This window comes from Chelonoidis abingdonii, chromosome 3 (genome assembly GCF_003597395.2).
Source record: "Chelonoidis abingdonii isolate Lonesome George chromosome 3, CheloAbing_2.0, whole genome shotgun sequence".
NCBI lineage: Eukaryota > Metazoa > Chordata > Testudines > Testudinidae > Chelonoidis > Chelonoidis abingdonii.
This window is the reverse complement of record NC_133771.1, coordinates 39,451,023-39,469,024: the sequence shown is the minus strand read 5'-3', so window position 1 is coordinate 39,469,024 and position 18,002 is coordinate 39,451,023. Positions and strand designations below refer to the sequence as shown.

Here is an 18,002-nt window from a genome sequence, read left to right as displayed (position 1 = left end):
CCTTAGGGGCTATAACATTTGATACAAAGTTTTCTACCAATTTTCTAATACAAAGTTGTATGAGAGAGGCACAATGCCAAGTCATATGAAATACAAAATTAAACAGTGAACAGAAGTTACAATGCAGGCAAGTGTAGTGAATGGTGAACAGAACTTACATTAATAAAGTGAACAATTAAAAACAATTTCATTTATCAGTTCTACAGAACAATTTACCAAGGCTTCTGGTGGATTCTCTATTACTGACATTTTTAAAAATCAAGATTAGTTGTGTTTTTAAAAGCAGTGCTCTAGGAATAATATTGGTGAAGTTCTATGGCCAGTGTTATACAGGCAGTCTGATTAGATGATCAAAATGGTTCCTTCTGGCCTTGGAATCTATGGATTTATACATCTGGTTTTAATCTAGCTGTTGGATCTGGGTGGTTGAGAATGTGTTATACTGTAGGATTCAGAATTATTTTTTAGCATTTGTGTTGTGTTATCTAGAGGGTCAGAGCTCCATTCTGCTAGATGCTGTACTCACACATTGTAAAAAACTCATTGCCCCACAGATCTTTGGCTACTTCTACACTGTCCCACAGTTAGGACTACAGGGGTATATATAGCAGTGTGCACCAAGTTACTGCATTGTAACTCCACCATGTATATACTGCAGGCATGAACTAAAATGTTCCCAGTTCAGATTAACGTAATCCTGTTTGAAAAGGATTATATCAATGGGAACTAGGAACCTTTTACCTCATTCCTACAGTGTCCAGACAGGGGAGTTACAGCACAACACTTATGTGCCCACTGCTACTCATACCCCTGTAGTGTGAATTAGGCGGTGGGGGGCAGTGTAGACCAGCCCACAGAGTGTAAATAGCTTTATGGAACAGATCCCACTGAAGTAAGCAGTTTTTCAGTAGCAGAACATCAGGGCATTTATTTAGGAACATGAGTAAGGACTTTGGAGTCACAATTTAAGTACAAACATTTGAAAATCTTGACAACTGCTTTTTGTTTATCCAGAAGCAGCTCATTCACTGTACTCTAGATACCTTTAATGCATTTCATAAGAATATTTAAATTATTGTTGATTCAACCTCTAGAAAATAATTTACAATCAATGCCTGAGAAGCTCTTTGAGTCCCACAGACCTTGTCTTCATGCCAATCTATAAAATTCCAAGGACACAGCTAGCTATATATATATATATATATTTTAAATGAAGGGCAGTGGTTAGTACTTGATAAACAGCAAATACACACACGAAAAACCCATGAGACACTCTAGGATTCTTAATGCTTCAAAATAATGAAGCTTTCCTATCAGGACACCAGGGTGAGACCCTGGGGGACCATCTATTTAGAATTCTAATTAGCACTGTATAAGACATGGGTTTCTGAAAACCTCTGTTAAAGTATGATCTATGATTAAAGTTTTTAAAGTTTCTTTTGTTGCTGCAATTTAAACAGGGTGGGTAGTGATCACTTCTCAGAGACTTGTAGGCTGGTATATAGTGCACTACTACATTGGGAGATAATTGAATCTCTGTGGGCACTTCTGCATCTACCTACTCTGTAAATTACAGTCATTATACATAACTGAAGTCGTGGCATACTGATGCTTCCAATCCCTGGTATGCACTCCCAGTGTGCAGAGTTCAGGAAGCAGACAGGCAGACTCAGAGCAATATTATTTACTTCAGTGATTCTTTTAGTCTCTTTCATAAGAAAAGAAAACTGCAAAACTACTGACATATTGTTATTGCTAAAGGTTTCGGATCACCATATGCAGTCTGACAAACGCTGGATTGCTCTTTTTGCTCGTGAAGAAAACTGAACTTAATGAGTTACAGCTCTTCACATTAAATCCTTTATCTCTTGGAAGTTGATATTTTAGGTCACTAATTGCGATAAAAACATAAATTCTCATTGAGAAAAGGGTGTCAACAATCTCATATATTAAAGTATTTATATTTCATAGCAAAAAATAGAACATATGTTAGAGATTCCCCCCCATTAGAATTGTATGAAGTTTTTAAAACTATAACGTGTGTGAAATGTATGTTTATATATCATACAAGAAAAAACATGAGCCAAATGCTACTCTGAGTTACCTGGCATGAATCTCTGCTATTGAAGTCAGTGGGAAAAGAGCAAAATTTGTTTCTAGTAACAGGAGAACATTCTGGACAGTGAAACCTAAAGATAGAACTATGAAATGGATGGTAGTAAGATAATACTTCCTAGTTTTGCATCTCCATGGAAGCAGCTAGCTATTGCTGACAAATACATGAAAAATAATCATCATTTTTATTTGCATGAAGAGGTCTAATACTATATCTGTATAAGACACCAAGGCACAACCACAATCTAAATTTGAGCTTCTAAATAAAATGTTCTGGAAATCCTCAAGAAAGAGAGTAAAAATACCCCATACTGACTTTATTTTATATTGTTCATCCGATTATTTCTGGAACCTGTGTCAGTTTAGATCTTTTGAGAAACAGGCTGATTGAGTGAAATCCTTGCTCCATCTACACAGAGATAAAAAACCTGTGGCACAGCTATGGCTGGCCTGGGTCAGGTAATTTGAGTTCACAGGGATTGAGCTGCACAGCTAAAAATTGTGATGTAGACTTTACTTTAGGCCAGAGGTGGGCAAACTATGGCCCATGGGACCCTCCTGCCTGGCCCCTGACCTCCTGGCCTGGGAGGCTAGCCCCCTGTCCCTCCGCTACTGTTCCTCCTCCCTCCCCCAGCCTTAGCTTTCTGTGCCATTGGTACAATGCTCTGGATGGCGGGGCTACGAGCGCTTGGGGCACTGCAGCTGCAGAGCCTGGCCTGACCTGGTGCTTTGTGCTGTGCGATGGTGTGGCTGGCTCCAGCCAGGCAGTGCGGCTGCCTGTCCTGGTGCTCTGGACGGTGTGGCTATAGTGCTGCCAGCCACCAAAACTCCAGGCAGCATGGTAAAGGGGCAGGGGAGGGGGTAGCTGGGGGGGGTGTTGGATAGAGGGCAGGGGAGTTTGGGGTGGTGGACAGGAGTCAGGGTGTGGATAGGAGTAGGGCAGTCAGAGGGCAGGGAACAGGGGGTTGAATGGAGGCAGGGATCCCATGGAGCAGTGAGGAAAGAGTGGGGGGTTGGATGGGGTGTCAGGGGGCAGTCAGAGGCAGAGGTTCTGGGCATGGTCAGGAGAGAGGGAGAAGCTGTTGCTGGATGGGGCATGAGTCCTGGCAAGGCAGTCAGGATTGAGAGGAGGGGTTTGATGGGGCAGTGGGGGGCAGTCAGGGGCGGGGAGTCCAGGGGCAGTCAGGGGACAGGGAACAGGGGGGGTTGGATGGGGCAGGAGTTCTGGGGACGCTGCCACGGAGCGAGAAGTAGTGGGGGTCAGACAGGGGCGGGCGAGACAATGCTAGAGGGAGGGCACAATGTCTGTCTGGAGCTAATCCCCAGGAAGGCCAACAGGAGGCAACGCCAGCTGTGAGTGAACCCTGTGAGAGGGATATAATCCTATCTAATCTCAGCCTGCTTTTATTTTGTCTTCATGAGACAGTCATTCTGAGGGATTTTTACTATTTTCCCTCTCTAGACTTAGCAAAATGGAAAAAGGGTTTAACTTTCCCTGTTGCTTGGTTCTTTATAAACCAGCCCAGTCCCTGTTTTGCCACTCTATATTTCTCACTCTGAAGTAAAATAGCCAGCACCATTCAGCTGAATGCGAGAATCCCCAGACTTGTGCCATGGCTCTGCTAGGGTCTGTCCTATTTCTCTTGATTACCATTATCTCTAGTTTAGCACACTCATCCTTTCCTAAAGACCCCTCTTTCAGTTGTCAGGATTCCAACTGCTTGCCCTGAAAGCATCCACTCAGCACCATCAAACTAGAGGCATACAAGCGAATGCTGAAGGAGAGCAGTGACTGCCCCTGGTGAGTGAGCAAGAGTTGGAGGAGAAGCAGCATCTGCTCAGGTATAGCAAAACATCATGCAAGAGGAAGCTGCACTAAGCTTTTCCCAGATGTTTGTCATGCAACCTGCTCTTGTAGTTGGTGCTGTGCGAGAAGCTACTGCTGCTGCATCTCATACTGTATTACCTGAATAGAAAATAGTGTGGGATTTTTTTGTGGTTTTTTTTTTGCATTGATAGAATCCTCCTCTTCTCCTTGCTCTTTCCCCTCCTGGCCTTGTATGCAGCACATGTCACAAGCAGCCTTACACATACATAACATTTTAAACTTATAAACCACATTCTAGCTCTTTCCTACATCAATAGCAGCAGCAAGATGTGTTCCCTCTCTGTCACTGTCCTCCTTTACAGGAACAGTGTGTGTCACAGATGCCATATTATACAAAAAGAAGGCCAGAGTGGCCTTTAGGTAAGTACACAGAGGGAAGGTGAGGGATCAATGAACTGATACAAGACGCTGTTCTAGCTGCTCTGATCCTATGTAAAAATTGCAGTATCTTGGGCAGACACTACTGACAGGCAGCTGCAGAGGGAGAGACAAATCTTTAAAAACTCATCTCCCAGATTTAGCATAACAATAGTGGTGATGGTATCATAATGTTTTAACTTCTATAAATATGTAGTTAGTTTTAGAAATAAGGTTTTAAATAACTAGTAAATAATGATACTGTATAGTTAAAAATAAAAAATGGCGGCCACAATGATTCTCTATTAGAGATCTTAAAATGAATGACGCAGGGCAGACAAGGGATAAGGGTTAGATAGAGTTTAATAGGGAATGACTGTGCATACCTTAGAAAGATATAGAAGGGAGGGCTTAGGAAGAAGGAGGATCTATGCTAATGAAGCAGGCGAAGGAGCATCTATGCTGATGGGTCAGGAAGAGGAGCAGCTTGAATGTCAGGTGAATCTGATTGGCTGAGCAAATGTCACCCCACTGTAAATCCTATATAAGGCTGACAGCCAGCAGGCTTGTCTGTGGGGTGTGGGCCTCCAAGGAGCAGAGAAGGAAGGAACAGCAATGGAACTAACAACAGAAGGAGTAAGATCAAGCAGATAGCAGCAGAAGTAGAAGCAGCTTCTAACCCTGACAGAACAGAAAGACCCCTAGACAAGTCAGAGGGATTTTTCAGAACAAAGAGTGTAAGTCAGATTTTTATCTGTTTTATAAGGAATGTCTGGGTGTGCCTGTAAATAAAGCTAAATGCCTGCTTCTGAATGAGATCCACACCAACCATTCTATGATAATTTGGCCACTACTCAGAGAATGTTAATGTTAAATAAGTAAACTTCTTGGGAAAATGGAATATTGTAATGTTTCTTACATATATGTATAGAAGCTCTGCTTGCTACTTTGAGATAACTGTGATATTAGATGATAACATTCTATTAAGACTCTATGCATGTGTATAAGATTGCTATGTGATTTGATTGTGTTTTACTATGTTTTATGTATGGTAGTGTATTCTTTCCCGCTTTATTGAATTCAGTGTAACTGATTATTTCTTTTAATGATGCCTTCTTTTTGAAGAATTACTGCTTGAATGTCAATCTTTTGAGCAGAAGGCTGTATCCGTGTCCTACAACTGGTTAGCAGAATTAGTCTGCTCTTGGGAGTCCTCTGCAAGTCAGAGGGCTGGTCTACACTACGGGGGAAAATCAATTTTAGATACGCAACTTCAGCTACGTGAATAACTTAGCTGAAGTCGAATATCTAAAATCGATTTACTCACCCGTCCTCACCGCGCGGGATCGATGTCTGCGGCTCGCCATGTCGATTCCGGAACTCCGTTCATGTTGGTGGAGTTCTGGAATCGATATAAGCGCGCTCAGGGATCGATATATCACGTCTAGATGAGACGCAATATATCGATCCCCGAGCAATCGATTTTAACCCGCCGATATGGCAGGTTGTCTAGACGTGGCGAGAGACAAACCCTCTGGTAAAACCCTGGCTATTCCTATAGGGCGAGCCACACCTTGTTACTCATTTGGGTGGAATAAATTGACCATTGGTTCATGGTCATAGGTAAGCCAGTATTGGCATGCCTTGGGCCCAAATTATGGGGTAACAGAAACTCCCCTCCACTACTCTGGATAGCCCATATAAGAGCCAGGCACAACGGTGTCACTGCAGTCACAAAATGCCAAAAGTACTCACTCTGTACTTCCTACCTCTGAAAAAGCAGCAAAGAGTCCTGTGGCACCTTATAGACTAACAGATGATTGGAGCATGAGCTTTCGTGGGTGAATACCCACTTTGTTGGATGCATGTCATCCAACGAAGTAGGTATTCACCTACGAAAGCTCATGCTCCAATATATCTGTTAGTCTATAAGGTGCCTGTCATAAGCATAAATCCCAATTCTGAACCTTAGCATCCAAAATGTGGGTGCCTAGCATAAATCCTCTAAGCTTAATTACCAGATTACATCTGATAGCGCTGCCACCAGCCAGATTTCCAGTCTCTGGTGCCCTCTGGTCTCCCCAAACCTTCCCTGGAGGACCCCAAGACTCAGATGCCCTGAGTCTCACAACAAAGGGAAATAACCCACTTCCCTTCCGCCTCTTTACCTCCCCCAGATTTTCCCACCCTGGGTACACTAGGAGATTTCCCTGCTTCAATTCCTTGAAACACAAACCCAGAGAGATTAAGTGTCTCTCCCCCTCACCCAGAGGCTATGCAGATTCAAACCTAGTCAATCTAACACAAAGAGATTTCCCCCTCCCTTCATTCCTTAGCCTTAACCAGAGAAAAACTCAAACAGGTTTTAAAAAGAAAGCTTTATATAAAAAAGAAAGAAAAAGACATAAAAATGTTCTCTGTATCAAGGTTGACAATATACAGGGTCAATTGCTTAAAAGAAAAATGAATAAACAGCCTTATTCAAAAAGATATACAATTTAAAACATTCCAGCAAACTACACACATGTAAATACAAAAACAATATAAAAACCTATTGTCTTCTACCTTTTGTACTTACACTTGGAAACAGAAGATTAGAAAAGCCTGGAGATAGAAATCACTCTCATAGTCGAGAGAGCACAGAACAGAGACTCAGACAAAAGACACACACCCAAAAATTCCCTCCCTGAGCTTTGAAAAATCCGGTTTCCTGATTGGTCCTCTGGTCAGGTGTGTGGTTCCCTTTGTTAACCCTTTACAGTTAAAAGAAACATTAACCCTTAGCTATCTGTTTATATGCCACAGGACTCTTTGCTGCTTTTGCAGATCCAGACTAACACGGCTACCCCTCTGATACTTCCTACCTCTGAAACTCCCTGAGGAAATAAGGCACAGATCTACAACCTCCATAGCTCAGTGGTAGCTCCAGCCACTTCCCCTGCCTTTCAAATGACAGAAATGGACAATGGATCTATTTTACAGAGAGAAATCTCCCTATACTTCTTAAAGGGGAGGCAGCGTAGGTCAGTGTTGGGTGCCAGCTTTGCGGTCATTGGACTTGCTGTGTGACCTTTGGCAAGTCACTTAACCTCTCTTGTAGTTCAGATCCTTGTATCTATAACTGGGTAAAGTTATGTTTACCTAGCTTTGTAACGTATCTTTAGCTTTACTGATGGAAAGTGCTATATAGGTGCTAATAAATATTTATTATTCCAGAAGATTAACCTGGCAACAGATACCATGTATGCTCCAGTGAAATTCAGTGGAAAGTGTATTGTTTTCATCCTTAAAGTTGTGAGTTTATAAGTGGCAGTTTCACAGAACTGTAGAGTTGGAAGAGACCTTGAGAGGTCCTCAATTCCAACAACCTGTACTAAGCAGGACCATCCCTGACATTTGTTTGACCAACCTCTATTATGGGGATTCCAAAATCTCCCTTGGAAGTCTTTCCTGAACTTAATTATACATATATTTAGAAAGATTTTCCTGATATCTAACCTAAATCTCCCTTACTACAGATTAAGCCAATTACTTCTTGTTCTACCTTCAATGGACATGGAAACAATTGACCACTGTCCTCTTTATGACAGCCCTGAATATATTTGAAGACTGTTATCAGTTCCCCTCCTCCCTCTTATCATCTTTTCTGCTGACTGAACATGATCAGTTTTTTTAACTTTTCCTCATGGGTCAGGTTATCCTTTTTTTGTTGTCTCCTCTCGAATCTCTCCAGTTTATCCACATCTTTGTTAGAGTGTGGTGGCCAGAATTGGACACAGCACTCCAGCTCAGGCCTCACCAGTACTGAGTAGAGTGGAACAATTATCTCCAGTGTCTTAAATACAACATTCCTATTGATGCACTCCAGAATGATATTGGCCTTTTTTGCAACTGTCACATTGTTGACTCATATTCAATTTGTGATCCACTATAACCCCAAGACACTTTTCAGTAGTACTACCACAAGGCCATTTATTCCCCATTTTGTAGTTGTGTATGTGATTTTTCTTTCCTCAACATAGTACATTGCACTTGTCTCTATTGAATTTCACCTTGTTTATTTCAAACCAATTTTCTAATTTGTCCAGGTTGTTTTGAATTCTAATTCTGTCCTCCAGTCACTCCTTCCAGTTTAGTGTCATCTATTTTAGAAGGATTTTTGACATTGTCCCACATGACATTCCCCATAAGCAAACAAAGGGAATGTGGTCTAAATGAAATTATTGTTAGGTGGGTGAACAATTGGTTGAATATTTTTTCCCCAGTATCCAAGTATTGAAGTTAGGTTGACTGGTCTATATTTCCTTGGGTCCTTTGTTCCTCCTTTTAAAGATACGTACTATATATGCCCTTTTCCAATCTTCTAGGGCCTTACTCATCCTCTATGAGTTCTCAAATGTTTCCAAGATTGCTTCAGCTAGTTCCTTAAGGTACCTGAAGATGAGTCCCTGCTAACTTGAATACATCTAACTTCTCTATATAGTCCTTAACCTTTCTTTCTCTATTTTGGGTTGCATTATTTTCCTCTTGTTGTTAATATTAATTGTTCTGAGTATTGCCAGGACCAGCTGCCTGCCTGCTCCATGAATAACGTTACTGTTAGGCAACCAATGAGCCCAGCCACACTGCCTTGAAAAAGATATATAGCCACAGTCCATGGCTGACTACATGTTTAGCAGCCTTGCTTGTAAGCCTCAAACTCACAGAAGATCAATGGCTTCTCAGTGTGTATCATGACCACAGTTGTGCTGGGACTTGCTCCAGTCAGCTTCCAGTCCCTGCTCTGTTCCAGCCCCTCTTCCCCTCTGACTTCTGGCTTCAATCCCTGGCTCCACCTCTGGCTTATGATTCTGGTTTACCCTCTGGCTCTGATATTTGGCTTCTTTCCTTCCATTACTGATCCTTGGTTCATTCCTGAACTCTCCCCAACCTGGACCCATCTCTAACCAGTAGGCCAAACACATTTTAACCACCAGACCTGATTGCCCACAACTTGGTCAGCTACAGTTCGAGCAGCCCTATACAAAGACTAGGGGTCCATCTTACCAGAATGTACCCCTCTCTGGCCAATATTTCCCTGATGGAGCTGATGGGGACCATACAGAACTTGCAGGTGCAGGTGTCCACCCTCCAGGTGCAGAATGTAGCTCTACAAGCCCAGGTGGCTTCACCACCAACCCTGACTCTGGCCCCCCAGGAGACAAAAGTCCTTTTCCCAGGTAAGTTTAATGGTGGTCATGGTTACTTCTGAGGTTTCCTGAATTAATCATGGCTCATTTTCCTACAAATCCAATTGTTCCACACAGACCAGGCCCAAATTGGGATCATCATTAGTCTGCAGACTGGGGAGGCCTGGGCCGACCCGCTCCTGGAATAGTCCTGGGCCAGTTGGCGCTGTTCATTCAGGCCATGTTATCTTCAGTGACCACCACTGCACCTAAATGGCTGAAGCTACACTGCAAATGCTACTTCATGGGCATCAATCAGCTATCCGGTATGCTACTGAATTCCGTCATCTCTCTGCTGAAACTTAGTGGAATGAGACATTGAACAATGATATAAATAATGAAGTGGTTTAGGTCAAGTCAGCATCCCATCTCGATGACCTGATTGACCTATGGATCAGAATTCACAACTACCTACTGAGAGGTGCCATATATGTGACCCAGTCCCTTGAGCCCTATGAATATTCCAGTCTGTGACTCCTCAACTGCACATCCCAGTCCAGGCCCCAGAACCCAGGCACATTGACCGGGTCTGCCCAGATGTGTCTGAGGCTGAGAAGCACAGATGCCAAATGTTGGTTCTATGTCTGTATTGTGGGGGCAGTGGACACTTCACCTTGATATGTCCTGCAAATTTTAGACCAGCTTTGGGGTCTACCTCAGCCCATATAATGAGGTTTGATCTGTGCAAGTTCCTTTCCTCATCCAGAGACACTTGACCTCCATGCACCTCTGTTGGGATGGCAGCAATCATAAATCTACCGTTGATGCAACTCTGACTGCCATTGTAGCGCCTACTCCTGATGTGCCCAGCACTCTACCTGGAGGCTCAGGTCAACTCAAAGTAAGGTAATTTTATAGACAAAGAGGTGGCTGAGGCCCACAGGATCCCTGCTGTGCATAAAAATTCCATGGATTTAGTGGAAACCGTTGAGGCATCTCTCCTAGCCTTGAGGCAAATCATCTACTAGACCATTACCCTACAGGGCACCAGGACACTTTTCAGTTTGAGTTAATTCAGGTTCCCCACTTTTCAGTCATCCTGGGAATGCCCTGGCTCACTGCCCATGACTTCTGTATCAATAGGCAAAAAGGAATAGCACACGTTTGCTCTAATTACTGGCAACCATTCTGCTGTCTTCAGGCCAAAGAGAGAACTGGTATCCTCTGAAGCCTGTGTCATCATCTGGAGAATCCCTGCTGTGAAGGAATGGGCCCACAGGAGTTATGCACATTGCTAACTATCCCAACTGCCACCCCCAAAATAATTTGTAAGTACTACAACCTTGAAGACATTTTGACAAGGGAAATACAGACCTCCCGCCCTCCTGGCTGCTGCAACACAAATATGATTGCCCAATTGACTTTTAGCCAGGAACCAAAATCACCTTTTCCAAACAAGTGCTTCAAGCCCTTCATGTCTATCTGCAGGAAAATCTGCAGAAGAGGTTGATCCAATCATCCATATCTCCGCCTGCGGCCCCATCTTTGAGTGTGTTTTTTTTTTTTTTAAAGGATGATTTCCTGAGGTCCTACATTGACTACTGGGGCTGCAATATGGTGACAGTTTGGAACCATTACCTGCTTTCCCTCATTAATGAACTCATAGACTGATTACACTCTACCAGATTTTGTGGGGCCAGTAACTGGTGTGGATGAAAGAAGGATGAGTGGAAAATGGCTTTCCAAACCCAACATGAACACCTTGAATACTTGGTCATTCCATTCAGTCTGTTTTATGGTCCCATGTCTTTCCAACACTTTATCAGTGACATTTTCTGGGACATGGTGGATTAATTCATTATTATCTATTGTGACGTCATTCTTATTTTTCAAGCAACCATGCAGAGAACACCAGCATGTGTGGAGTGTCTTATAAAGGCTTTACCAATGCTGCCTATAGGCCAAGCCAGAGAAATGCTAGTTTGACAAAGTTACAGTAGAGTTTCTGAGATACATCAGTTCCCCTGAAGTTTGGCCATGGACTCAGACAAAGTGGAAGCCATCACTGACTGGGTGGTGCTGAGGGAAATCCAAGGGCTGCAATAATTTTTGGGCTTTGCCAATTTCTACAGACGGCTCATCACAGTTTCTCAGGGTGGTCAACCCAATAACAGACCTCTTAAAGAAAGGATCTCCCTTTTTTTTTGTCCCAGGAGGAACAAGTGGCTTTTGAGTGGCTACAGCAGAAATGCATCATTGTCCCCATTTTTGTTCATAGAATCATAGATTCTTAGAAGATGAGGGTTGGAAGAGACCTCAGGAGGTCATCTTGTCCAATCCCCTGCTCAAAGCAGGACCAACCCCAACTAAATCATCCCATCCAGGGCTTTGTCAAGCCAGTCCTTAAAAACCTCTGAGGATGGAGATTCCACCACCTCCCTAGATAACCCATTCCAGTGCTTCACCACTCTCCTAGTGAAATAGCGTTTCCTAATATCCAAACTAGACTCCTCCAATGCAATTTGAGACCATTGCTCCTTGTTCCTTCATCTGCCACCATTGAGAACAGTCTAGCTCCATCCTCTTTGGAACTCACGTTCTTGTAGTTGAAGGCTGCTATCAAATCCCTCCTCACTCTTCTTTTCTGCAGACTAAATAAGCCCAGTTTCCTCAGCTTCTCCTAGTAAGTCATGTCTCCCAGACCGCTGATAATTTTTGTTGCTCTCGGCTGAACTTCCTCCAATTTGTCCACATCCTTTCTGTAGTGGGGGGCCCAAAACTGGATGCAATACTCTAGATGTGGACTCACTGTTAGGGGGCTTATTATAGACTCATAGACTCATAGGTCAGAAGGGACCAATATGATCATCTAGTCTGACCTCCTGCACAAGGCAGGCCACAAAACCCTACCCATACACATTTATAACAAAAGTTATTTCCTTTCACCCTCTCACTTCCTGGTCCTTCTCGCATGGACAACAGAGAGAAACAATACCCGAAGTCCAAAGGCGCAAACAATTTGATGTTGTGTATTGGGGGTGGAACTTCAGCAAAGCATGATTCCAATTCCTTCCTTTTAGTGTCCCCCTTCCAGCCCTGACATCACAGACCTTGCCTGTGTCCCTTGTTTTTGTTTCCATCTCGTCCCATTTCCCCCCTTTAGCAAAACATGATTCCCAATTCCCCCAGCCCCAGTCCCTGTTCCCGTGGCCCCCCCAACACTTCCTGATTGACTGCAGGACCTATATGTAAACACCTGAGTTTGCTTAGCTATACCTTAACCAATCCATTTTACTGAAATTTAACTAACCATCTACCATACAGTAACATGATTATTTACGAATTATAGTTCCACCACCTTCATTGGTTACACCCACAAAATTATTATACAGGCAGACAAAACAATCACAAACCAGACACAGTCCATGCAAATAAATACAAAACAAAGTGAGGATTTCACAACTACTCTATTACAACTTAAGGGTTTTCCAGCTTGTGTCTATGTAAGTGATTTCTTTAGCAGACGGAATGCTATCAAACTAAGTTTCCTTTTGCATCGTCTAGGCTCTTCCCTATCAGGACAGGATGTATTTTCTAATACCCATAACACCTATATAGATTCATAGGACTCTAGGACTGGAAGGGACCTCGAGAGCGTCATCACATCTAGTCCCCTGCCCTCATGGCAGACCAAAATACTGTCTAGGACCCATCCCGATAGGACATTATTAACTACTCTAAAGTCTCCAGAGATGGAGATTCCCACAACCCCTTAGGCAATTTAGTCCAGTGTAACTACCTGACAAGTTAGGGAACTTTTTCTAATGTCGAACCCTAAATCTCCCTTGCTGTATTTAAGGCCATTGCTCTTGTTCTATCATTATAGGCTAAGTGAACAGTTTTCTCCCTCCTCCTGATACACCCTTGTTAGATACCTTGAAAAAAAACTGCTTCATGTTTTCCCCTCTCAGTCTTCTCTTTTCCAAACTAAAGGGAAACCCAATTCTTCAGCCTTCCTTCATAGGCATGTTCCAAGACCTTTAATCGATTCCTTACTGCTCTTCTCTGGACCCCTTCTCAATTTACTCCACATCTTTCTTGAAATGCCGGTGCCCAGAACTGGACACAATACTTCAGTTGAAGCCTAACCAGCGCAGAGCTAGAGAGGAGAATGACTTCTCATGTCTGTTTAACAACACACCTGTATGCATCCCAGAATCACGTTTTGCATTTTTGCAACAGTAGTCACACTGTTGACTCATATTCAGCTTGTGGCTCCACTATGACCCCTTAGATCTTTCTGCCATACTCCTTCCTAGACAGTCTCTTCCCATTCTGTACGTGTGAAACTGATTGTTCCTTCCTAAGTAGAGCACTTTGCATTTGTCTTTATTGAACTTCATCTGGTTTACCTCAGACCATTATTTCAATGTGACTAGTTTGGAATGTGAGAATCTGAATATATACTTCCCAGCTTATGGGGGTTTAACTACATCTTAGCTGAAGGCCTTAGCCTGTCACAGTAAGAGAAAGTGATTCCATAGAGAGTGATTTTTTATTCTTTTTATATCTCTATAATTAGCTAAGTGGTAAGAATGCACCTAAATTCTTAAAGTATAGGCCTTTGCAGACAGGCCTGAATATCTATATCCTAACACTCACGAATGCAAAATAGAAGGGAATAATCATGTCACTCTATCTTCTGGCAATGCTCCTACTAATGCAGCACAATATGCCTTCTTGGCAACAAGTGAACACTGTTGATTCATATACAGCTTCTCATCCACTATAACCCCCAGGTCCTTTTCTGCAGAACTGCTGCTTAGCCAGTCGGTCCCCAGCCTGTAGCAGTGCATGAGATTCTTCTGTCCTAACTGCAGGACTCTGAACTTGTCCTTGCTGAACCTCATCAGATTTCTTTTATCTCAATCCTCCAATTTGTCTTGGTCACTCTGAACCCTATCCCTACCCTCCAGTGTATCTACCTCTCCCCTCAGCTTAGTGTCATGCGTGAACTTACTGCAGGTTCAATCCATCCAATCATCCAGATCATTAATGGAGATATTGAACAAAACTGGCCTCAGGACTGACCCCTGGGTCATGCTGCTTGATACCAGCTGCCAACTAGACATTGAACCGTTGATCGCTACCCGTTGAGCCCAACGATCTAGCCAGCTTTTTAATCCACCTTATAGTTCATTCATCCAGTCCATACTTTAACTTGCTAGCAAAAATACCATGGGAGACTGTATCAAAAGCTTTGCTAAAGTCAAGACTTGTGCATGTCCAGCTTTTCTAAATAGTCCTTAACCTGTTCTTTCACCACTGAGGAATGCTCACCTCCTCGCCATACTGTGCTGTTCAGTGGAGCAGTCTGAGAGCTGACTTTGTCTGTGAAGACCGAAGCAAGAAAAGCATTGAGTACTTCAGCTTTTTCCACATCATCTATCACTAGTTTCCCTCCCCCATTCAGTAAGGATCCCACACTTTCCCTGACCTTCTTCTTGTTGCTAACATACATGTAGAAACCCTTCTTTTTTCATTTCACATTGCTGTTTAGCTGTAACTCCAATTGTTCTTTGGCCTTCCTGATTACATCCCTCATGCTCAAGAAATATTTTTATACTTCTTCCTAGTCATTGGTCCAAGTTTCCACTTCTTGTAAGCTTCCTTTTTGTGTTTCAGCTCACCGAAAATTTCTCTGTTAAGCCAGGCTGGTCGCCTGCCATATTTGCTATTCTTTCTGCACATTGGGATGGTTATTCCTGCACCCTCAATAAAGCTTCTTTAAAATGCAGCCAGCTCTCCTGGACTCCTTTTCCCCCTCTTATTAGCCTCCCAGGGGATCCTGCCCATCAGTACCCTGTGGGAGTCGGTCTATGTTTCTGAAGTTCAGGGTCCAAATTCTGCTGCTCTCCCTTCTTCCTTCTGTCAGGTTCCTGAACTCAACCATCTAATGATCACTGCTGCCCAGGTTGCCACCCACATCTATTCCCCTACCAATTCTTTCCACTTTGTGAGCAGTAGGTCAAGAGGAGCACAGTCCCTAGCTGATTCCTTCAGCAGTTGCACTTGTCCCCAACATTCTCCAAAAACTTCCTAGATTGTCTGGGCACTGCTCTATTGCTTTCCAAGCAGATGCCAGGGTGATTGACGTTTCCCATTAGAATTAGGGCCTGTGATCTAGAAACTTCTGTTAGTTGTGTGAAAAAAGCTTCATCTACCTCATCCTCCAGGTCTAGTGGTCTGTAGCAGATGCCCACCATGACATCACCCTTGTTGCTCTCACCTCTAAACTTAACCCAAAGACTCTCAACAGGCTTTTCTCCAGTTTCATGCCTAGGCCTATGCCAGCCATTGACGGATGCCTTGAACTTCACACTGTGAACAGTCCTCTTTCAAACAAAAGCATTCAACGGTCAGCTTCACCCTTGTGTCTTTTACTCACACAGACGTGCGTCAGTGGAGCAAACCTCTGACATCCTTGATAAAGAGCAACTGGCCATCAAATCAGCCTTTGAGGAATCACATAAGACTGGAAGGGATCTTGAGAGGTCATCTAATTTAGTCCCCTGCACTAAGGATGAAGTATTATTTAGACCATCCCTGACAGGTATTTGTCTAACTTGCTCTTAAAAATCTCCAATGAGGAAGATTCCACAACTTCCCTAGACAATTTATTCCAATGCTTAACCACACTGACCGGAAGTTTTTCCTAATGTTCAACATAAACCTTGCTGCAATTTAAGCCCTTTGCTTCTTGTCAAAGTTATCAGAATATGTCTTCCAATTTCCATTGACCATTGCCATATGTATATAATATTATTTCTTTTGCTGCAAGCCAATGTACCACTCAAGTAAGTTCAACCTCATCTTTATTTTAGAAAGCACATACCATATTCAAATAAATGGTTAGATTTACAGTCTATTAAAATAATAATTTGATTAGACATTAACAGTGCACTCTGGGAAGGGACATGCAAATATCTTTTTTCCATGAAATAGTTAGTTAGTAACAGGATAGATGCCAGATTTGAATCTTCATGAAATGACCTGGCTATATGTGAACAACAGATGAAACTCAATTTTCATCCTGCTTTTGAAACTGTACTAAAAGGACTTATTTTATCTATGCATGAGATGGACATGAACTGCCTTCTAAACCAAGCCTTCTGATCTGATGTCTTCTAAAACAAGTCTTCTGAAAATTCATAAGAACTGAGCTACAAACTAAGAATTAATGATGACAAAATCTTTAGCTCCTGCTGTTATTTTTCATCTGATCATCTTAGCAATAGAATTCTCAGCAGGAGTTGTTACAAATGGATATATTGTTGCCTTAAATTGTATCGACTGGGGCAAAAGCAGAACACAGACTTCCTATAATAAGATTATAACCAGTCTGGCCTTCTCCAGATTTTGCCTACAATTCTTGGTGATAGGCAACGTTTTATCTAAGGTATATCCAAATATCTTTGATAGATTTGAAACACTACAGCCTCGCCTAGTTATCTGGATGTTCATAAACCAAGTGAGTCTCTGTTTTGCAAGTTGCCTTTCTGTGTTCTACTGTGTGAAGATTGCAACTTTCAACCAGTCCCTCTTCAGCTGGTTAAAACTGAGGCTCTCCAAACTGGTGCCATGGCTGCTTTTGGGCTCTATGCTGTACTGCTTGGTTACCACTGTTGCTTTTACATTGTTCAGTTATTCCTACTGGGTGTTTTCTCACAACTCCACAGATTGTGTATCAACAAATGGCACAATATCAGACAATAAAGATAACCTTTTGGAGTTCACTTTTCTGATACACAACATAGGATCTATTTTCCCCCTTATTGTATTTATTGTTTCATCTGTTCTGTTAATCATATCCCTTTGGAGACACATCAGGAAAATGAACCTTAATTCAGACTTTAATCCAAGTTTCAGGAACCCCAGCACGGATGCTCATGTTCATGCTCTTAAATCTGTAGTGTCCTTTTTCATCATCTACAATATTTATTATGTGGCTTCAACATTCTCAATAGGAAACCTATCCTATTTCAATGATGAATTGAAAATTATGGTGTGTACATCTATAGCTGCTGTCTACCCTTCTGTGCACTCCATTATCTTAATTCTGGGCAACCCCAAATTAAAACTGGCCTCAACAAAAATTCTTCATTCTGCCAATTCCTGTTTCGGAGAGGTTACTTCATAATATCTATTCCTGTCCTTCCGGATCAAGAATGTTCACTACCTTTGTAAAGCACAGTAGTGGAAAAATATTCTATTTACTTCTTTGTTTCCATATTTTCCAGTCTATTATCCATTTGAAATATTTCTTATTGATATAGTACACAAAGCCACTGACAATTTCCAAGGACTTCATTTGCACATTTCCCACAAATTCCCATTCAAACTCTTGCAATTGACATCAGTCCTTTCCTGAAGCAGCAATGCTATCCTTTTAAAATGAGACTTCTCATTGTATC

At 42.4% G+C, this 18,002-nt stretch overlaps 1 protein-coding gene across 1 annotated transcript; it reads left to right on the top strand.

Annotated features, from left to right (window-relative positions):
• The first annotated feature begins 16,771 nt into the window (after nt 1–16,771).
• On the top strand, nt 16,772–17,728 carry LOC116816334 (taste receptor type 2 member 2-like). Its single transcript, XM_032765470.1, has one exon. It carries the CDS (start codon nt 16,772–16,774, stop codon nt 17,726–17,728), a length of 957 nt encoding a protein of 318 aa, XP_032621361.1.
• The last annotated feature ends 274 nt before the right edge of the window (nt 17,729–18,002 follow it).